The sequence below is a fragment of the Sciurus vulgaris genome (assembly GCF_902686455.1).
Source record: "Sciurus vulgaris genome assembly, chromosome: 10".
Lineage (NCBI taxonomy): Eukaryota > Metazoa > Chordata > Mammalia > Rodentia > Sciuridae > Sciurus > Sciurus vulgaris.
The window spans coordinates 57,733,763-57,757,115 of record NC_136470.1 but is presented as its reverse complement, the minus strand read 5'-3'; the positions used below and the strand labels follow the sequence as shown (position 1 = coordinate 57,757,115).

Below are 23,353 nucleotides of genomic sequence, written 5' to 3'. Positions count from 1 at the left end.
CCTAGAATATTTTTGGTGTCAGCCTAATATTTTTATGTTGTACATTATTTTTTCACCACTGATGAGAACATTTTCATTCCTTTCTTCTCTGTTGACATTCCCTCACACTCCCAATTCAGGCAGCTAATTTCTTTGAGTTTACTGCTTTATGGGAAGAACATGACAAGGTGGGAAAGAAAAACCTAAATTGACTTCCTTCTTTTGGTCTAAAATGCCTCATTACTCCCCAAAGGAAAATCCATCCCCCTCTAAACTTGTACTGAAGATGGATAGAGACTGAGGAAATGGACAGAGAGGTTATGGGATGAGAAAAAGATGGCTGGCCGTAAAGAGCCAGTCCAGCAGAGAATGAGGGAGAAGGAGCCCTATGTGAGGGTCCAGGGTTTCCAGAGAGTAGAGTATGCGTCCTCATATCCCAGGAACTTTGCTAGTTGCCTTTGCTTTGGAACCTAGTGAGGATGTCCCTTGGTCCAGGCGAGGACTCAATTTGCTGAATGATGAATATGATCCGTACTTTTGTTAAAACCCAACCATGATCCAAACTCATTGTGTGAATGACCCCTTTCCCTCCAAGTTTTCAGCATCTGTAGAAAAAGTGGGAGCCCTTGGAAACTTACATCAGGTTAGGGGAATGGGAAGCTAATGAAAGCAGCTCAAGATCCCCAAGACCCCATAAATGGGGATAATATAAAGTTGATACCCTGTTTACTTCTTCATTTTAATCAAAGTAGATACATTACTCAATACTCTATGGCATTTGTTGCTTCTTTTTCCCTCTATCTTCTTCCTCCTCCAGATATTTCTTTTTAGTGTTTGCTCCTTTTTCTCATTCTTTAAATGTTAGTGTTCCTTAGTCTCCTTTTTATACCTCTTTTCATTTTGCACATTTTGGTAGGGGGGTGATGGTGGTGGTGGTGAGCCCATCCACTCTCATATTAGTACCATTAATATTGCAAAGATTCTCTTATTTATTCTATTAACCAAGACCAGTTCTAAGTTCCAGATCTACGTATCAAAGTGTCCAGTGGATATCTCCTCTTTGATGTACCACAGACATTTCCTGGCAATTGGACACATCATATTTCTTCATTTCCAACTTGCTTCTGCATCTTGAAGAATGTCACAACGTACTCCCAGTCTTTCAGCTTGCACATCTGGCAATCACCCTTTCAGGCTTTTTCCTTTCTCTTATCCAACTGACTTTCTAATTAATATTCTTTATTGATAGGATTCTGGTCCTCATTTTTTTCTTAAATTGATCACTGCCACAAACTTTGGACTAGAGTGCCTGTCTTCATTATCCAGAGTTCTCGAAAATGTAACTCTATTTATGCTACTCTCTATGTAGACTGTGGGACAAAATTTGAAATATTAGCAAGTCCTATAGGGATGACCCTGAGGTCAGAGGATCAGGTGGTCTTGCTAAGACCTCAGGGTAGTAGACATGGAGGATTGATTTGATTAGTACTGAACTGGCCTAGGAACTAAGGGTTTCAGTCTTTGAACCCTATTAGGGTTGGATGTGAGGTGTTCCCCAAAAGCTCACGTGAGACAATGCAGGAAGGTTCAGAGGGGAAATGATTGGATTGTAAGAGTCTTAACCCAATCAGTGAATTAATCCCTGATGGAATTAATTGAAGTGGTAGGGTGTGGCTGGAGGAGAATGGAATTGGGCTGTGACTTTGGGGTATATATTTTTTATCTGGAGAGTGGAGACTCTCTCTCTGCTTCCTGATGATGTGAGCTGCTTTGCTCTGCCACACTCTTCCTCCATTATATTCTGCCTCACTTCGAGCCCCAAGGAATGGAGCCAGCCTTCTGTGGACTAAGACCTCTGAAACTGTGAGCCCTCAAATAAACCTTTCCTCCTCCCTAATTGTGCTGGTCAGATCATTTAGTTACAGCAGCAAAACAGCTAACTAAAACAAACACCAATTTATTATGTAGAACATGGGAGCGCAAGCAGGTCTTCTTCAAGCATATGCTCCAGTCTGCAGCTTCTTTGCATTTCATTGGAAGTCTTAGAAATGGCATTCTGTGCTACAATAACTTCCTATAAGGGGAATATTTTGAAAATACTAATATGCTTTTTTTTATTATTTGATGTACTTGGAACTATGTGTTTGCTTCAAGGGAAACATTGTATACTATTACATGTATTATCTCAGAAGTGTAAAGAAAAAGGGTTAGTATGAGCTTATAAATTCAAAAGACTTTAAGCGAGATAATAGTTTAGAATATCAGGGCTTACAGAGAAGGATTACAAAATTCCTTTAGAATATTGAAAAAATGGAGCTTACAGAACTGAGAATTTAGTGTTTTCTATATAGTATAAAAGAGATTCCCCTTAATTTATGACCCATATCATGAAGCTTCTTGGCAAAGTTTACTTTTCTCCGAGACACATTTCTAGATCATAGTTCTCCACCCACCTGGTGTTTCAGTATAACCTTGATGCTGAGTTCGGACCAATGGCACTTGAGTAGAAAGCGATTTGTGTCACTGGATGTCCTATTTCATAGAAACTTTATATATAGTATGCTTCAAGGACCAAGAGAAGATCAGAACTACACAGTGGAAGAAATCTCATCTGTGTATGACCAAACAGAAGGGCATCTGACCAAGGGACATTTGTATTGAGCTATGATAATGGGAGCTAGACATAAACTTTCTGTTGTGTAAAGTCATAAATATAACAGGGTATATTTGTTACAACAGCTAATGTTCTCTTAACTTGTACAAAGATATGATTCAGAGTGATCAAAACCCTCAGACTGGGCCCATGGGATTGTGAAAAAGAGGAAGAGGTGGACAGCCTGAGCTGGGCCCCACAGGAGTCAGTTAGGTGTGTGTGAGTGTGTGTGTGTGTGTGTGTGTGTGTGTGTGTGTGTGTGCCCATGTGTACTATTACACTGGAGACATCTAAGAGGATGGAACTGAATCATTCCAGGGATACTGAGTCATTGCCACTCAGACCATCCAACCCATGAGTTAACACTAATGGCCCAATGTCAGACCCAAATGTCAGAAGGGTGTGTAGTACAGTGATGAATAAGATATCTTGCTGTGGAGACAGAGGCAGACAGTTCAGTAAGGATCAGAGGACTTTCCTGCCTCTGCTCTCTGGAGATTATGCAAGCCACATACCTCCCCATGTTATACATTCTAGATGTCATTTTAGGAACTAGAAGGCGAAGGAAGAGAAATCTGAAAGAGATTAAACTGATTCACCCAAAGGAGATCTTAAAACTAGTTAGATAGGGAAGCATAATTCTGGTAGATTGTTTCAAATGAGCAGAAATAGCTTAAATCAGAAGAGTTAAAATCATAAAAATAGCAAGTTAATTTAGTAGGATGATAGTTCAAAAGGAAGGTCAGGCATGTTTTAGAGATTAAAGGCACCACATATTATTTGCATATTTGAGTGTCCCTTGGTGATTTGTCTGCCCCCCTTTTTTTTCTTTTAAATAAAATCACTCCTTCTAAAAAAAGACTTCCTTCTACTTTCTTTTCCTCCTTTTCCACTCTTGCCTCTCATCCAAACAGTCTTCTGCTCAGGCGTGTTCACATTCCGTGTTTTCTGGCATGGAGGAGAAAGGCAGAGGGTGTTTTATTATATGCAGGGGACCCACAGTGGACTTTGTTCCGGGCTTCAATTCCTTTCAATTTTTTCCCTTACATTTTACGATTTCTAAAGACAGGAAAACTCTTCCAGTCAAAATAATCTTATAGTCTCTAGGCAGGGGAGTTGTGACAGTTGTCATTTCGTCAGTATATGAAAACTAAGCTGGGCATTGAGGTATCTCTTCATTCTTTTGTGAATTCTAGTTGAGTTGTTTGCATTGATAATAAGTGGTTGAGATAAAATTTAAATTTGGATCTCTAATTTTTTGCTTAGAATCTCTGCACAAAGGTATCTTTATGGTGCATCACTGAAACAAAAATAAATTCAGTATAAGGGTATGATATGTTATATACTGGGAAATGGCATTAAAGGTTTGAACTTACCAAATCTCCTGTAATAGATTGTAATAAATCCTAGAACTTCCCCTCCTTTCTTTCCTTCTTTTTATGGTGGTACTGGGAATTGAACCCGGGGTAGGTAAGCACTCTACTACTGGGTTACTCCCCCAGTCCGTAGAGTTTACCGAGCAGGGAGAGGTTACTGTTACTAACATTACTTTGCATTCATGTAGGATCTTTATTCATCTGTTGAATACAGATGTGTCAAAAGTTTCCAGTTAATATTTAGGGAAGCTATTTGACCCGCAGTAATATGTAATATAATCACAGAAGAAAAAAAAAAAAAAAAAAAAAAAAACTATGAATTTAACCAAATGGGAAATGCAGAGGAAAAAATCCTGATATAATTTGATGTGGCTTGAAATTTACTGTCAATCTTAAAAAAGTCAAGACCACAGGCACTGGTGGAAAGCTAAATATAACTGCCAAATGACACACAGTTATTTAAAAGGATCTCTATGCATTCTCTATTTGTCAAGAGGGTTTAAATGCAAATTCTGATATAAATATTAAAAACAAGGTATTCAGATTGATAAACAAATGATATCTTTAGTTAATTTTAAAAGAAGTTTGTATATTTAATATAGTTTCTATTTCTCCTTGACATTTTTATAAATGTAGATGATGTGTCTTATTGTCAATGGCCCCTTAGGCTCCAGAATATGTGGACAATGCATTTCTCCCTCCTTCATGATCTTGCCTCTGTGTTGCAAATGTTCCCACACACTCCCTTCCTCTCAGTATATAGCCCAGCTTCACTGAACAGATTCCACCTCTAGAAATATATCATGCTTTCTCATCTTTTGCACCTAATGAACATCCTCTGCTAGGCCTGCTCTTTCTTTTTTCTATCCTCAAATGCAATTTTCCTGGCTCACTCCTACTCCTACTTCAAGATTCGGCTGACATCACTTTTCTAGAAAATCTTCCCTATGTACCAACTTCATACTGTACCTCGTGCTTATCTCTGGCACTGTACTTATAGTGCAATCTTATATTTTTACTTGCATAGATTCAACAACACACAAACAAAAGCAAACATATTTTTCACGCAGCATGGCCCCTACTTGGAAGCCAAATTCTTCATCTGGTGCTTTAGCTGCGGAAGCTCTGATCTGTTTCCATGCTGCTTGTGTGTGATCACACTGCATGTGAGAGATTATGGAGCTATTACAGTTTGTTGTGTAGAATTGCAGGGCTCAGTTTGCAAAAGCAGGGCTTATTCTAAGCATTTGAAGTAGGATGAACTATAATACAAAGACTCAGGCTCATACACATTCATCAGAATGTTGCAGGTCTAAGATTGAATCTTTCAAAAGTCCCAGAGGCAAGGGTGCTTCACTCTCTATCAAAGTAGGAAGGTAGAATTAGGAATCTACCAATGACCTGTTAAATTCAGGAGGACAATGCCATAGCTGCCATCCAGGAATCTGGAAGCCATTACCTCTATTGCACCTATTTGTGGACCCCCATACGGATTGATTTCAGGTTCTGGACACTGTGGGAAAACCCAGTCTCCAGGAACAACAAGCAGCAAGGAGCTGGAGCTGGGCTCTTCCTCATCTGTGGATTCAATCCATGCAAGTACAACTAAATGATCGAAGCAACCTGCACCCTAGAAACTTGCCAGCAAAGTCTTCTTGGCAAAGCAGCTGTAGCTCTTCAATGGATGCAGGTCAGGAAGGCATTCTAGGAGGCTGAAGGGACTACTGAAGCTAATTCACTGCACTCACCATAACCAGGCATACTGAGAATTTTAAGCAAGGTTTGAATCTTTACTGGTTAAATCTGATTATCCACTAAAGCCCACACCTCACATAACTACAAATCTATGACATATTTTAAGACAATGGATTTTTGTCTTTAACTAGAATTTACTCCTAACAGAAATTGTGCTATACTCTTGGGAACGTGGTACCCAATGCCGTGTCTGGCCAAATGAATAAATGAATATACAATCAATAAATTAGTGAATGAAAGAAAACCTACGTTTTTTGTGTTTCTTTTTGAATTGTCAAATCTCTTTGACTTTCTCTAATTCAATAGGGACAATTTTGCCCCTCTTCCAGGGGACATTTGGCAATGCCTGGAGATATTTTTGAGTGTCACTGTTTTGAGGAGTGAGTAGGTGAGTTCACTGTTGGTGTCCATTTGGTCAAGACCTCAGAGCATCTTCCTACAATATGCAGGGTAGCCCCCTTCAAGAAAGAATTATCCAGTGCAAAGTGTCAAGACAGCTGATGTTGAGAAATCTGTTCTAATTACTTCTTCTGCCCACTTGTGTCTGCCATAATATTCTTCTGTCGGTAAATCAGAGTCCTGGAGAATCTGGAATCTCTCAGAATGTAAGTCCTCATCAGTCTTGTTCCTCTTTGGTAGCCACCCCTCCCATGGTCTCTCATTACATGTTAATCATTCTGTTCCCACATGTATTAATAATGGGCCTTGGGGACAGAGACGGTATATAGTCTTGTATGGATAATATTACTACAGGAAATTTTGGAAGATCACTCTTCAACTTCTATTTTTACTTAATTTGACAGCTCTAACTTTGGAATTAAAATTTCATTCCATTTAGACAACACCTCCAATAAAGTGAGAGAAGTTATTCCAACATATTTTGAACCTTGATGGGCAATACACCAATTTTACTGAAGTAGGTAATTTTTTATTCATTTTCCCTTTTTAAGTTATATGTCAACAGAATGGATAGTAAATTACTTCTTAGAAGAATCCAGAACTTCTTTTAGTTTTTAAAAATTTATTTCATTTCAGAGCTAAATACCCCAGGGAGTAAAAATATGTCATTAAATGATTATCATAATTAAATACTTATCAAAATAAAAGTACTTAGTCATAAAGTCAAATACGTTAGTGAACAGAACAGAAAGTCAATATAGGTCTTATTGCTAGAACAACATAAAACTCAGTTTATGTTTCCAACAAATCCTACTGAGCATCTACTATTCCCCTCTGCTAGCCACTGAGGATATACTTGTGAGCAAATTATACCCAGTTTCTATGCTCATAGTGCTTCCATTATTTAGTTAGGGTTTCCTTAGTAGATAGTCACACAAGTAGAATTTAATTACTATGATGACAAGTCCCATAATTGAAAATGGAAGAGTGGTATGAAAGTAAATAAGGAACCTAATACTATTTCTGAACTAATCAGGAGAACTTTCCTTAAGAAAATAGTAATTAAGCTCATACCTGAAAGATGAGTAAGAGTTAGCTGTGCACAGTGTGAAGGAAACAGCATTCCTGGCAGAGGCATATATAATATCCTGAGGCAAGAAAGACTTGTTTGTTCAGGAAATGCAAAGAAGGGTTTTGGATTGATAATTAGGATTAAGGAGCCAATGAATGATTTAAGTAGAGGAATTACTGGATCATATTTACATTTTAAATTACTAATCACATTGCCAAGAGAAAAATGGAATTGAGGAAAGGGAAAGTAAGTTAGAGAAAACTAGTTAGAAAGTAAACTGAGTAGGGGCTGGAGTTGTAGTTCAGTGGTGGAGCACTTGCCCAGCACATGTGAGGCACTGGTTCGATCGTCAGCACCATATAACAATAAATAAATAAAATAAAGGTATTGTGTCCATTTACAACACACACACACACACACACACACACACACACACACACATATATATTTGATGACTAATTTTTAAATATTTTGACCAAAGGGAGACATTAAAGGAGAGAAAAGTGTTTAGAATGGCTCTGATTGGAGCATCTGAGATGATGTTGGTGCCATTTTCCACGGCAGGAACTCTAAAGAAGAAGCAAATTTTGATCAAATTGGTTATAGATGATAAGTTTATTTTGAGGTATCCTATATTTCAATTGTTTATTTTTTGGTACTGGGGATTTAACCCAGGGGCACTTTACCACTGAGCTACAACACCAGTTATTTTTATTCTTTATTTTGAGACCAGGGTCTTGCTAAGTTGCTGAAGTCGACCTTGAAATTGTGATCCTCCTGTTTCAGCCTCCTTAGTCCCTAGAATTATAGGCATGTTCCACAGCCCCTGGCCTGTATTTCAGATTCAATGATATGTGGAGATATTTTAAAAATTTGGACCTATGTATCTATAACTCGGAAGAGTCATCTGGTCTGGAGATAGGATTTTGAAAACCTTTGACTATATATAGATGGTGTTTGACAATACAACTGTAGACGATGTTTGAAGATATGAGAGTAGATGAGGTCACTCTGGGAGAGAATATGAAGAAAGCGAGAAAAGAGCCCAAGGCTGAGTCCTGAGGAAAGTCACATGAAAAGGTTGGGAAAGGGAGATGTTCACAAGGGGTACTGATAATAAGGAACAGGAAAAAACAAGAGAAGCATAGAAACATGGAAAGATGGAAAACAAAGAGACTATTATAAGGGAAGAGGGGCATCCTGTGTACAAGATGTGCTGAGAGATCAAATAAGAGAGAAATGAAGATTTTCAGTGACTTGGCAACATGAAGATAATTGATGATTTAATGAGAGAATTTAGGTGGTAAAAATAGAAGCTAACTCATAATGGGTAGAGATTTCAGTAGGAGGAAGAAGTGGAAATAGGAGCTTTAGGCTATATATGTTGCAACTTGGATAATAGGTAAGATTTTAGTTGGAGATTTGTTAATTCAGTAAATTTTAGTTTTTTCTTATGATAAGAGAGACAATAATAAGTTTAGATGATAAATAAAAAGGAGGTCCAGTAAAGACGAGAACTTGAAATTATATAGGAGACAATGTATATTATCCAGAGTGGGAGATTCAGAGAAAGTGAGATGAGATGGTATTCACAGCACACGTCAAGAAATTTTTCTGTGATAGAAAATACTTATATTTAGTAATGGGAGAAGAGAAGGAAATAATGAATGTAAGTTAGAATATTTATTTTAATATGACTTTCCTCTGGAATGCATGATTTTAGTGGTCTGAGATCATCTGCACATATGTCTTCAGATCTTGAATCTAGTGTCTGTATTATTGGATGTTAAAATGTAGGAAAGCATTTGTGGATGTCTTCCTACCAGTTGAGTGTTTAATGATAAAGTGTCATAATCTAATTGGAAGTTGTTGGATGTAATGTTACTCCATTGTCATGGGGATTGAGAGAACTAGATGCCCATGCATCTCCATGTATATTATGTACACATCCTGCTCTCACTTCTCACACCAAGTCCCACAAGATGATTTGGCTAAGGATCCCCAGGAAAACAACCAAAATAAAAGTTGATGAGCACCATACAACCATGAGAATCCTGATGTTCTGGGAGACTTTAAGACTGAAGAATACCTGTGGTCAATTTCTCACCTGAGTTCTGGACAGACAGGAGTAGAAAAATTTACTGTGATAGTGGGAATGGCAATATATCAGTAAGAATTGCATCTGGCTCTAGGAAACAAAGAATTCAACTGTACTGGTTTAATCAGTGGAGGTTTAATAATAAGTACAGAGGTACAAGTTGCTGGTGATGTTATAGTGACTTAGTGGTATCAGGTGTGCATCTTTGTGATTCATTTGGTCTTTCCTTGTGTTTCTGATGGAAGTATTCAAGTCCAAGATGTTACTTCTGCTCTTGAGGCAAGAAGGAGAAACTCTAAAGGACTTAACAGTTCACATGCTTCTTTTTATCAAAAAGGCAAGATTTCACAGAATTACTTCTAGCATATTTCTGCCTACATAATATGCAGGATAAAAGGAGGCTGAGATGGTATATATTTGACTATGAAGCTAGTAGAAACATGGTAGAACAGTGTATGGGAAATAGCTTTTGGATAGTGCAATTGACAGTGTCAGTTAACAATAGGTAGCTAAGGAGGGATCCTAAATAGACTAAAGGATAGTAGTCCTCATGGAGAATGAAATCACTGAACCAGACAGTAATAGCAATGGAGAGACATGGCCAGGACCTAAGCATAGGAAGTAAGAGTCACCACATAGGAATAGTACTGAAGAGATTCGTGAAGAAAAGAGGAATCAGTAGGAAGACAGAAGCTCTTAGAAGTTCTATGATGTTCTACAGGAACATCAGGATATCATTCTGTCTGCTTTACGCACCAACATGTTACCAAGAACTTTACATGTTACCTGTTGTGTGGTAGACTCTCAATGATTGTCAGTTAGTGGGTAAATGAATCATCTAAGAACACTTCGAGGCAGGAAGTGATGGAGGGGAAATGTCTCCCACCTCATATCTAATAAAGGGTCAGTACAAAAAATATGTGAGGAACTCAATAGCAATAAACAAACAACTCAATTTAAAAATGGGCAAAGACCCAAATAGACATTTCTTAAAAGATGTGCAAAAGGCATATGAAAAAAATATTCAGTAGTCCTCAGGAAAATGCAAATTAAGTGAGATATCACTTCCTTACAGTAAGATATCACCTCACACCTATTAGAATGGCTACTGTCAAACAAACAAAAGGTAAGTGTGGACAAGGATGTGGTGACAAGTGAAGCCCTGTAAGCTGTTGGTGGGAGTGGAAATTAGTAAAGTCACTATGGAAAATAATATGGAGGTTCTTCAAAAAATTAAAAATAAAACTACCGATTAGAATACTGTGATTCAAACTAACTTAGTAAATTTCAGATGTCTCACCACAAAGAATGATAAGTGAGGTGAAGAAAATGTTAACCAGTTTCATTTAATCATTCCATATTGTATACATGTTAAAATATTACATTATACCCCACAAATGTACACAATTATGATTTCTCATTTACAAAGATATTAATTTTTTAAAAAAGCATGGTTAGAAAAATTCAAGATGATAGAAGTAGAAACTTGGTGATTCCTTGCTCAATTTGGCATTTATTGCATTGGAGATGGGGCTGATTTGCATATTATAATGGTTAATTTTCATAGACTAAGAGAAGGACATATCATCTTCATGTCCTTTCAGTTGTATGTCTAGGAAAGAGACCTATTTAAAAGAAAAGCACAGAACAGAGGAGGTTGGGATGGAGATGAATTTCAGGGCCTTGTCAAACTGGGATCCTTATCCACTTAGGGACCGAAAATAAACACCCGGGGAGAGGATCAGGAGTAGCTGAGCCTCATCATGTCCACACATGTCTTTCTTGTCCTTAAAGGATATTCTGCACTTTGAGTTAATGAGAACCAGAATACTTGGCAGGGGAAATTTCACTCCTGATTAAAAATTCCATTTGTCTCTGAGCTGTTTCAATAAAATGAAAGAGAAATGAATCTGAGATTACCTAGTACTTCCTCATTCAGATGAGTCATAGTGAATTGAATCTTAAAAAAATTTTTTTTCAGTCTTCTTAGGCTGCTGAGTCATATAGTATTCTCAAAGTTACAAATACATTAAAATTAATTTCACAATTGTGTGGAAGTTCAAAACTGAATTTTTTTTCTAAACAGAGTAAAGGAGAGCTATGTGAGCTACCCTGTCTCAGATTCAGTAATTTCCAAAAATCTGAAAATTTTGTATAATTATTTGTCAGTGTTTTTCTTGACTCTTGTACATTTCATTGTTACAGATGAAAGAGTTATAATCAGTGTTTCTACAAAACAAGCTTATTGTAAGAGGCATTTTCAACGAATTATAAAACAACGCAAAACCTATCTTTCCTTAGAAATTAAAAAAAGTTAATTTGTCTGGAACCACAGAGGGACCAGAATATTAGAACAAGAAAAGAGAATAAAATTAGATTAATATCCTTTTCATATATTTTCTTAGGGTAGACAGTTCTATTCTCAAATGAAAGACTATTAAAAAGCAAGCAAGTGAAAACAACCATAGCTAAAATTATTTTCCTCAGTGAATTATAGCTTGTTTTATTCACTTGCTTTTGAAATTCAGACTAAGGAATATTCAATTGTCTTCATTTACACAAAATAAAATCTATGATTATTGTGTATATGATTAGTTCTATGGAAAAAAAGTAGGGATTGGAGTAAAAAAAAAAAAAGAAAATTATCAGGAGAGTATCACAGAGAAAATGACCAAACAACAAAAACAAAAACAAAAAATAGGAGAGAGAGAGAGAGAGAGAGAGAGAGAGAGAGAGAGAGAGAGAGAGAGAGAGAGAGACTGAAAATACAGAGTATTTGAGAAATACATCATTGGGGGACTACCCTAAGAAGTTAATCAGAATGGAGATGTAGTCTGGGATTGGAATACTTTTAAACAGTCACACAAAGGGGACAAACAGAAGGTAAAGAGTGGTTGCTGGCCTGGGCAACAGGGCTTGGGGAATGGAGTAGGTGGTGAACATTACCAGAAGAAGTTGGAGCTGGAAGCCAGGGATGACCAGAAGCACAGGCAGGAAGGAGAGGGCAGGTCAGAGACACTGAGCTTCAGGGTTGGGAAATGAATGGGGGTGAGGAGAAAATTGCACATGACCTTAGCCTGCAAGTCCACATGGGTTACCACCCGTGCTGAGAAAAACTGGGATGGAAGGAGGCAGTGGGGGAAACACGGAGACAGATGGGAAAAAGAAAGGGCAAAACGTTGGCAGAAACACACAAGTAGAAATAGTAACCTCATCAAAACCCAGGAACAGTGATATGTATTAAAGAAGGGGCGAAGGATGACAAGCTAAGAGTGATTCACAAGATTTTACATTTTGAGTGTATTAATACATTTGAGTGTATTAATACATTTCCTGTTAAACTCTGTTGCTTTCTTGATTGACAGGTTTTGCAGTAAATTATCACTGTCCTTTAAAACTCATATAAGCTACTTAAACATTATTCACTGCTCTTTAGTTTTTTAGAAAAACTGTTCTAGAGGTAACATCTGAGACTTCTTCCAGAAGTGTGTGTGTGTGTTGGGGGGGTGGTTACTATTATTACTATTTTTTAAACTATTTTTTAAACTATTTTTTAAACTATAACTATAGTAATGAGAACAACATTACTGGTAATAGGTAAGGAAATTAATAAAAAATTTATAAATCTTTAGTATATTTGTATATCATACATACATATTTGATACATATATATTTACACACATATACATATATGTATATATATCATATATATATATCCCTGCACACATACATAAGTGTGTGTGTACATATATACATTACCATACCTTATTAGCACCTTATCAAAGGCTCAGATAATCAAAGACCAATATGGCAAATTCTGGGATAAGAAAAGCCAGAGTTTTAAAGATAATGAAATAATGAAATAATAACTGTAGTGTCTGGGGAAGGAGGCTTGTTGGGCAGTAGTAATGACAGATTCCTAATTTTGATCATTGTACTATGCTACTTCATACAGTATTAGGGATTCCACTCAGAGAGTGAGAGGTCCAGGTAAACATGTCTTTGGCAGATCAGTGCATTTTCCCTTACATCTAACCCTTAGCTGTCAGGATTAGATTTGATATAAATCCTTTATACCTTATGCCTAAAGGTATTATCTGGAACATTGGAATCTGGTCCAGACTCTCATAACCTGGGTAACTTGAGGCAAGTCACTTTTGCCTCTGGATCTTAGGTTCCTCTTCAGTAAGTTGGACCAGCTTTCTGATCTTCAGTCTTTTTTCCTTCCTCAACATACTGGACATATAGCTTCTACCTTGTCTATTCGGTAGTAGTAGTAGTAGTAGCAGTAGCAGCAGTAAATCAGAGTAGTAGCTGAGTACTTACTATGCATTAGGTGCTGAGCTAAGGATTTTTTCCTAATTTTATCTGTAGCACATAATTGTGCATCATAGTTTATTATTGTCCCCAGTTTGGAGACAAGAAAACTAGTTCAGAGAATTTAAGAAATTCAGCAGTCACTAAGTAACACAGCACCCATTAATACAGGCCTATTCAATATTTAGGTGCTTGTTCTTTGTCTCTATATTATGCTGCTTCTTACTGTCATTCTTCTCAAATGCGGAAGGACAAGGTCACGTCCCTCAACCCAGGGACATATCATGATATTGGGGAAGGATTAATTTGTAAAAGTCTGCCAGGAGAATTAAAAAAGCTGGGGTTGGGGGTCCCCCTATTTGCACATCACTGAACTAAGTAATCTTTAAGCTTCTTTTCATAGCTAATCTTTCAGGACTTTGAGATCCTCCTGCTGAGAAAGGAGGAAATTTTCTATTACTACCACTTGTGATAGATTGATTCTAGTAAATTCCATTGCTTTTTGTTGTTTTCTGATAGCCTGCATAAATTTACCAGTCATCAGTTCCTCTTTGTCTCCTTCAATAACTCATTGTCTCCAGAGCAGCCTCTGATCAGAAACTTCATTAAGTCAGCTCTGATTTGTCTTCTGATCATACCTCTGAGATAGCATATTGAAAACGTCAGCCGGGTCACCAATGGTGCTCTCTAATTGGGCTGCCATAGGCATGATGTCATTAATATTCCTCTAACAACAAATAACCATGTCACTGATGGCTGTGATCCAATTACAGCCTACAAATCAAGCAATTATTATCTTTATATTTGGCAAATATAAGTTGACTGAGGGTCACTGTAAGTGAGAGTGGCACCCACGTTTTGGTATTCTGATCTCAGAAAGATGCGTCACACCTTCCATCAGGATATTGGACTGTGAGAACACCCCTTCGGAAACAATTAATGGAAAGAGTACATCATTAGAATCAAACTATCACCTGCTCATATTTTTCATGCATTTCTTTCCCTTTCCTAGATGAGAGTGAAGGAGAAGGGAAATATCTAAAAATAGGTGGAATCCCTGACTAAAGGGAAAAACTGGAAGACTCCTGCCGAGAGCTGTTTCTAGAAGATTGGGCAGATTCCTCAGAGCTGAAATGTAAGGGAGCGTAGGAAAGGAATGACCACATGTTAGATTAAACTGCCTGAGGAGGCACTGCTGTTTTTACTGTTTTCAGGGCACCTGGTGTGCTGTGCACCTCTTCCTGGGAGAAGTATCCTAGTGTTGGAAGGGAGTTAGACACTATCCTATTCCTTACATCCTCCGGTGCGTCTCAGTCCTCTGGGAGTGTTCTCTCACTGTCTTCTTTGCTTTTTTCTATCCCACCTCTGCCTCTTGCTGGGATACATCCTTGCTCGAGCTTTAAAGTCCCACTGGAACCTCACTCCTCTGCCTATTCACCATTGCCTGCTCCACCAGCATCTTCTGCCACCAATATTTAACAGCTCAGAAAGGCTTGGAGCTGGGTGCAGTGACACATGCCTGTAATCCCAGTGGCTTTGGAGGCTGAAGCAGGAGGATCTCGAGTTCAAAGCCAGTCTCAGCAACAGCGAGGCACTAAGCAATTCAGTGAGACCGTCTCTAAATAAAATACAAGTGAGGTTTGGAGATGTGACTCAGTGGTCAAGTGCCCTGAGCTCAATCCCTGGTACCAAAAGACAAAACAAACAAACAAAGGAAAACAAGACTTGGAGATTCATGTTCCTCAAACATAATTGTTTTCTAAATAGGTTTGTTATGATTTGCATCTTAAGTGTCCCCCAAATACTCATGTGTTGAGGGCTCATAGCCTGTGGTGCTATTGGGAGGTGGTGGAAACTTTAGGATGCGGGACCTAGTGAAAGAAAGTCAGGTCATTGTGGTGTGCCTTGAAGGCAATGTTGAGACCCAGATCCTCATCCTCTCTTTTCGTTTCCTGGCTGCCATGAGGTGAGCAGCTTTGCTCTACTACTTGCTCCCCTCCATGAAATACTGCCTTGCCAAAGGCCCCAAAGTAACAGGAACAACTGATGGTGAAACATTGGAAACCATAAACCAAAATAACCCTTTTCTCCTTTCAGTTGATTACCTCAGGTCATTTATCACAGCAATAGAATCTAACTAACACAAGGTTATATTCCAAAAGAAAAACTAGGGAGCAAAGTCTTCCAGTTTTCCTCCTACCCCACCATTTCCTCTATTTCTGTCATTGTTTATAGTATGCACACATTTGCACCAATTCTCTTCCTTGTATCTCAGCCTTCAATTCTTCATCATGGTGAGAAACTTGGACCGTACTTAGTCCTTATTCCCTGGATATTCTTAGCATCCACATGAAACCCTTATCTCCTTTCTTACCCCAAATCCCCCTACTTTAGCTTCTCATTTCTATATTTCCTATCTTGGCCTCCACTTAGCTCCTGTTCTGTGTCTCTTGATCTCCAAAGTATCTTCTACTAGTACTACCAATGTGTGAAGTGTTTACTCCACCATAAGATATAAAGCAGAGCAAGGAGAGCTGGAAAGTTGATCCAGCTGTCAGGACTACTGCTCTTACAGTTATATTCCCAAATAGACTTTGGCATGGGGAAGAACAGAAGCTTGGCTCTGTAGTTTCCGTAATCCATTATCTCAGGTGCACTATCGTTCAATCTTCTTTTACAGGTTGGTAAGAATCCAACGCTTAATGCTATTTCTTTGTGATATGAATTACTAATTTCAAACCAAGGATTAACAACTGAAGTTTTAGAGCATAATTTGATGATACATTGGGGACAATTTACATTTTGGAAGAGTACATAGGACGATATAGGATAAATATAGTTGAATATTTGTGACTGGAAAAATTAACCTTCAAACATTAGCTCTTAGGAATAGCAATTTTTTTATCTACATGGATCTCGAGTTGCATCCTATGAAAATTCTGTTTTACATGAGGTGTGAGGGTTTTTAAAATTCAAATCAAAGCAACAGGCCAACAAAGCAACCGGAAAGAACGCCATTTAAAAGAATGCTCCTTCAGAATAGGACTGGTATCTTTTCATCTCTATTTGTTCACACCTAGCTCATCTAGTTCCTGGCATAGAGTCAGATTTCAATAAATGTTGATGAATGTTGTTTTTAAATAAACAGAATGATCTTGGTGACTGTGTCTATTCAAGCAGGTATTCCTAACGGAACTAAATTATTTATCTTAAACTAATACTCCCTTCTTCTAAGTCCTTTTCTTTGTTGCTTATTTATATAGTGTGCAATTAATTAAAGGTTGGCGATGATGGAATATTGGTTGAATGCCCAGACCAAGAAGAGAGATTCACACCCTGTCTTTATTCTGATCACGCTATCTTTGGATGAGGGAGTCAAGAGTTGGTTTGGTGCTTTGTATTTAGTTTGTCACTTTGTTCGTTATTTGTCCAGCATCCTTTATGACTGATAAAAGGAGGCAGAGTACCAGTGGGAGCTCTTTGACGCAGGGCCTCCGTTCTGTTCATCTTTATGCCTCCTATTAACACTCCTATAACATCTTTTCATCTAGTTAGAGAGGCAAGGAAATGACCACTGTTTGTTAAGTATCCTAAATCAGGTACTGTTCTGGGCAGATTATATACATGGTTCCATTTAATCATGCAGGAGTCTTAGGACATCAATTATTCTTAAGAGTTGAGAAAACTGACGAATGTTAGGTTCAAGGAATTTGCCATACTCACATAGTCATGAGCTTCACTATCATATGCTAAACTGCTAGGAGAGTGCCCACATTATACATGTTTAGCAAGTCATGAACCTATTCTAAAGTCTGTTCTGAGATGAAAGTCCTAACTCTTTTCACTACTTAGTCTTGTCTCCCCAATAAATGTGCTTAATTTAAAAGCAACAATAATGGTTTGTGATGTTTTGGTGAATGCACAATGTTTTTCATGTTTGACTTATACATAATAGACATTTATCAAATTTTAAATACAGTTTTTTTTTTATAGACAACCAAGTGGAGAAGATGAGTGGTCATCAAGCTCAAAAACTCAGAGGGTCCCAGGAGAGATTGGATTAGAAGTCCTTTGAGTTGGGAGCAATTAAATCGAAATATCAAATATTTTATGGGAATGATTAGTGGCAGAGGGATCAGCTAAGAAAACCGAGAAGGATCTACCAGAGTGATGGAAAGAGAACCAAAGAGAGCATTTTTATGAAGACATGATTCTGTCAACTGTGGAGAGAATGGGTGGGGACAGGGACAGGGATGGTAGATCTTCCATTCAAAAAGGATGGTAGGAAATCAGCTTATGAAGAGGGGAACACAGGGACTAGGCAACCAGATGAATATTTTTTGAAAGTTGAATACAAAGAATTATTTGATAAATGGTAAGATGGAATAAAGAAGAATACCTAAAGAAGGCACTGTAAGCCAGTGGAGGAGGAACTGGGCCAGAGACACGCCATCTCCCCTGAGGCAGGAAGTAAGAGGCTGGCGAATTGGAAAGCAAGGCCTGGGAGAGTGATTTGCTCACATACAGTTACAAGCTTAGTTATAATTTTAACAAGTCATGAGAGATCTTGTTAGGGTGATGATAATAAATGGCTCAAAAGCAAAATCCTCCATTTCCTCTCAGGGACCTTAATGCATTAAGTGGACAAACAGAGTCATCTCTGGAGAGGAGGGCTTGAGATCATGAGAAAATCATGAGAGTCCCCTTCTTACCCTCTGACATTCTTATGTAGGTAAAAAACAGGTTAAAATGAACATGGAAATCCCTGAAGAGAAAAATGAGTTCCATAAAAGGTTTGGAGTAACAGCCTGTTAGTATTGTGCATGTATGGAACGCTTGGTGGCTTTCATTTCCCGCACTCCCCATCAATCCCCAGTCCTGTGCTGCTTTGTTATTCCTTCTTCCTGCCTCGTTGCCCTCACCACCTCCTTCTTACCTTACCTCCTTACAGCAAGCCTCATGAACTCCCTTTCCTCTCCAACACCGGGGGTACTTATTACCTGGCTTTCTGCTGCCCATTCTATCTGTCACACATCAGGGTTATTGTGGACGTGTTTCATCTATCCCATTCAATGCTGTTAGGGAATGTCTTCTACTTTTCTCTTATTTTCCATGATGTCTTGAAAAATTTTTTACTAAATTAATATAATTCCCTTTTTACAGTTGAGAAAACACACCTAGCTGAGATTACATAATAGAATTTACAGGTGTAGGATTTAGAATTGAAGTTCAAAATGTATATCATGTGATCCCCAAGTCTATGTTCTCTCCCTAAACTGTTTGTTCCTCTTGAAACTTCATGTTCTAAGGGTCCATGTGAAAGAGGAAAGGTAAAAACGTGCACTAATACACAAAGGCTTAGATGACCCAGGCAAATACCAGCTGAGTCACTTTTTCTCTTCCAGAAGCATTTGTGATGCCATTTGCCTGTCATGACTTACATTCCCTAGTTACCCGCCCCCCAACGTGAGTCTCTTACTCAGTGTGCTGAACTAGGGATCTGGCTGTTCCCAGGGGCATCTGTGAATACATACAGAGAGATTGTTAATGCCATTACCAGAATAGTCACAGGTTACTTGGTAAGCACAGTTATGTCATTCAGAACAAATCCATTTCAGATATACCCTTGCTTTTATTAGGTATTTTGCAAATTGACCCATCTTAAAAGCTATTGTGTACACATTGTGTCTGTATATTTGTAAAGAAGGATCAAATAAAATGTATTTACAACTGAAAACAATGTGGTGTACAATTACAATGACTCTGGCATCAGACCAAGTTTTGTCTTATTGTATGTCTATCCTCATTTCTGCTGTACCCAGGTTAGATTCTTTTCTTTGGAACTGGATTGCTCTTAGCTAGTTTCCAAAAACCCCCTTTAAAAAATTGTTAGCAGATAATAATTAAAAGTAGTATCTTTACAAAGAACATTTGTAGTTTGACAGCATATGATCCCAAAGGAATGACTCTTGGTAGATTTCATTCACTGAGATAAGTTGTGAAATTTTTAAATAGTTATTCTCTATGATTCTTGGAAAAATTATAGTACAATGGCAACCTCCTATCATGTCTGAAAATGAAGCCTACTCTGGATATACAGTTTATAAAAAAAATACCTTATTATATTGGCGTTTATGATCTTATACTGTTGAGATTTAATTTACTTAAAAAAAAAAAAATCCCTCCTTAGATCTTCCTTTTGTTCCCCTGTAGTAAACATACAGGACATGGCAGCCTTTGTCTTCTTTCATGAAAATGTAAACATTACCTGGAAGCATATTAAGCCTTCTCCTTATCTATAATCTGGTAGAGATGACGATAAAGTAGAAAGAAAAGGCCATTTTTGTAATTAATATTTTTCTTGCAATAATCTGACCTTTTGATATCCTTCATTTTTATAGTGCCAACTAATAGCCTCGTCAATGGGTCCCTTTTTACTCTATGCCTTTGAAAGATTTGACCTTAGAGAATGTCTCTTCTATCACAAATTTCATCTACAAAGCGTGTAGAAAACTGACTTAGGGACTCCCAAACTGTTTCACATTTCCTTTTACTCCCTTTTATTTGCTTCCAGTAATATATGAAAATGGACATAAGTCCTTACGAATTGCCTTTGAGAAGGCAAGACATTGATAGAAAGTGGATCACAGCAGTCTAAGGAGATGATTCACCTGCACTTACTGTAGATGTATACAAACTTTGCAGATCGTGGGGCCACAGGGAGCAAACTACGAAGGAGTTCACAGCCACCACAATAATACGCGTTTGCTTGGAGCAACCAGGTTACATTTATTTTGTACCAAGCGAAGTGGAAAATAACTCTATAGTCGAGTTACTTCCTCTTTTGAGGAACCAAAAAGGCAGTAAATGTAGTTGAAAACAGAGAGACAGATTGTGGTCAAACTTGCCATTGGTCTAGTGAGTGGACAGTCTCTCTTGGGAATGATCTGTGGTTCCTCAGGAAAGATGACTGGCCTAGAAAGAAGCCATTGAATGAACTCTTCTAACTTGGTAGCACTGAGAAAAAATCTCCACTTTCCTCCATGAACAAAAGTTAGCTTGATCCATGTGCCAAAGTCCGGGTAAATATAGATATTTGACCTTGCTTTTTTAAAGCTTCTTGATGCCTTTTTTAGGTTATTTTCCCTCAGCGTTTCAATTTGAGGAGAAACTGGTTTTTCCTCGAGATGACCAGTGGGCTCTGGATAACTGGGCATTTTCTCTGGTTCTGCTGGAGAAATTTCAAAATCCTTGGACATCGATGTGTTCTTTAAAGTTTCTGGTTGTATGTATTTATGAAGCAGTTCTATGATTTCTTTACCTCTTTCTCCCTCCAAAACTTCTAAACAGTGTGTGCTGGAGCAAGAACTTTGGTTTTCCAGCTCTGAAACCTTTTTCTTTAAAGCATCAATGTCTTTTTTCAGAGAGAGGATATCTTTTGTAGCTGTGTCTTGTTTGTCTTCGTTAACATTCATTCTGGTTTCGAGGACCTCCATCTGCTTCTGATAATGGTCAATCTTTTCCTGGATTTTTGATACTGCACTGACAATATCAGTCATTTGGCTGAGGAGTTCAATCTGGGAGATTTTAATATCTTGCAGCAGTACCGTAAGATTCATTTCTTCATCCAAATTAACATCATGTTGGTCACAACCATAGGAAGTCATTGTTGGATATCTAGTTGAATCTGGGTGCTGGATCTTACATTTTTGGTAAACATCTTTAAGAGATTTTCTGATCTTGCAGAGATTTGAAGTCCACATATGTCCAGCAGCTGCTTTTACCCTTTGGGTATGAAATCTGTACATCTTTCATTGCGAAATAAGATGCGAGGTATTGGGAAATGTGATCACAGGAAGATGCAGTGTCAGAATGAAATGACCTTTCTCTTGCTATTGGCTGGATTTCTTTCCTGGTAGCCACATCGAATGCTCTATTGAGAACAGCCAAGGCAACAACGGGCACTCTTAGATGGTTAGCTTCTTCATAGGTGGCCCAACTGGAGAATTCTGTGAAATAATGGTCAGCTGCATGGAATTCTTCCAATGGTAATAGTTGACCTGACGCTGATGTCACAATGTCTGCTGGATTACAATGTTTTTAAGCATAGGACAGTGGTTCTCAAGATTTTTGTCACAGAACTTTTTTTCTCGCTTATAAAAATTATTGAGGAACATAGAGGTTTCTTTATGTGAGTTGTATCAATTGATAAAGACTTAATTTTATTCTCTAATCATTAAGGCTAAACATTTTAAAATTAAAATTCCACATTACAAATTAAAATTAAGAAAGGCTTAACTCAAATTTTAAAAAAAATGATTGCATCTTAACATAAATATTTTGGTAAGAAATAATTGTTTCTTTACAGAAAAAAAATGAGAAGAGTCTGTAAATGTTTAAAATACCTGGATTTATAGATGATACCTACATTCTCCTGTTTTTTCATTTGGGGTATGTTTTGGTCGAAGTGTATGAAAAAAAATATGGCCTCTGGAGATACATAAATGAAAAGAAGGAAGAGTATCTTAAGTCTTTTCAGATAATTGAGGATATTATTCCTTGCTATTCCACCAAAATTTGACAAATAATAATTTTTTATTACTTAGTTTCTCCAGAAAAGTCTGAGTGAGGGAAACTGGAAATACTATAGAATGATATTGACCAAATTATATTGCTGTATCCTGTGCACATATGAATATGTAACATCCAATCCCACTATTATATATAATTATAATGTACCAATAAAAATATAAAAAGAAGAGTACAAAGTTAAAATTTTAAAGATTAATATTTTAATTATAATTAAAAGTAAATTATAACCAAAAAGCAGTCTTCGAGTATTGAGAAGAGTTCAAGTTTATGGTGGCAGATATAAATTTTCCAAAATTCTAATTTTAGCTCAGAAGCTTCAATTTTATAAAGTGTGTTGTTTTCCTTAAAGTGACAGTTTCCCTACTTTAATTTCTGTGCAAAAATGCTTGCCAAATGCTGAACTCTCAATACTATTGTATGTTGCCAGCTATTTTTTTCCAAGTGCAAATGGTGCTTCATGAAAAAATGGCTAGTTCAGTTTGTAACTGAAATAATTACTTTTTCTCTGGATAACCATTAAACTTTGGTAAGCAGCAGAAGTATTTTATGCATGCTTTCCATTATATCATATATAATATAAAATATTAAAGGATTGAGATTTAATAAGATAATTTTTTTTTTTTTTTTTTTTTTTTTGCTGCTTCATAAAGAGCATCTTGAGTAAAACCATTTTTCTTGTATTTTTTTTTCTTTCTATTTGAGAGGTGGTAAAGAATACAATATCGGTCACTGCCTTGGTTTGTGCTTGGTTTTTATCATCAGTTTTATCCACTGTTGCTTTTGCAATGTATTTTCAAAATGCAAAGTAAAAAGACAAATAGTGTCTGGGTATTATTTAAAAATAGTTTTGCCTTCATGGTCCACTTTATGCCACACTTTGAGAACCACTGATTTAGAGATTAAGAATAACATCATACATTTCTCATGTGTCTTCTTATAGGTTTATCTAAATAGCAGTCCTTAAAATCCAAACCTTTTGAAGTACTAAATAATATTTCTCCCATTTTATATATTGAAATAGTGACAATTTTATTCTCTAAACATTAAGACTGAACATTTTGAAATTAAAATGACATGATACCTGGATGTCTCTCATGGAGCAGGCCTTTTCT

At 37.3% G+C, this 23,353-nt stretch overlaps 2 protein-coding genes across 2 annotated transcripts in view; one reads left to right on the top strand and one right to left on the bottom strand.

Moving 5' to 3' along the window:
• LOC306637929 (uncharacterized protein) overlaps positions 1–14,885 on the top strand; it is a 139,151-nt gene extending 124,266 nt beyond the window's left edge. The window contains exon 2 of the mRNA XM_079100845.1: positions 14,662–14,885. Within this exon, the coding sequence (XP_078956971.1) occupies positions 14,662–14,691 (30 nt within the window). The 3' untranslated portion in view covers positions 14,692–14,885. The remainder of the gene's footprint in view (positions 1–14,661) is intronic.
• Positions 14,886–18,323: 3,438 nt separating this feature from the next.
• CCDC54 (coiled-coil domain containing 54) lies at positions 18,324–21,782 on the bottom strand. The gene has a single exon (XM_079156065.1). It carries the CDS (start codon positions 21,455–21,457, stop codon positions 20,471–20,473), a length of 987 nt encoding a protein of 328 aa, XP_079012191.1. The 5' UTR covers positions 21,458–21,782; the 3' UTR covers positions 18,324–20,470.
• Positions 21,783–23,353: the final 1,571 nt, after the last annotated feature.

Coding starts and splice junctions, on each gene's coding strand:
- CCDC54 (XM_079156065.1), bottom strand. CDS start 21,457: ATGTACAGATTTCATACCCAAAGGGTAAAAGCAGCTGCTGGACATATG.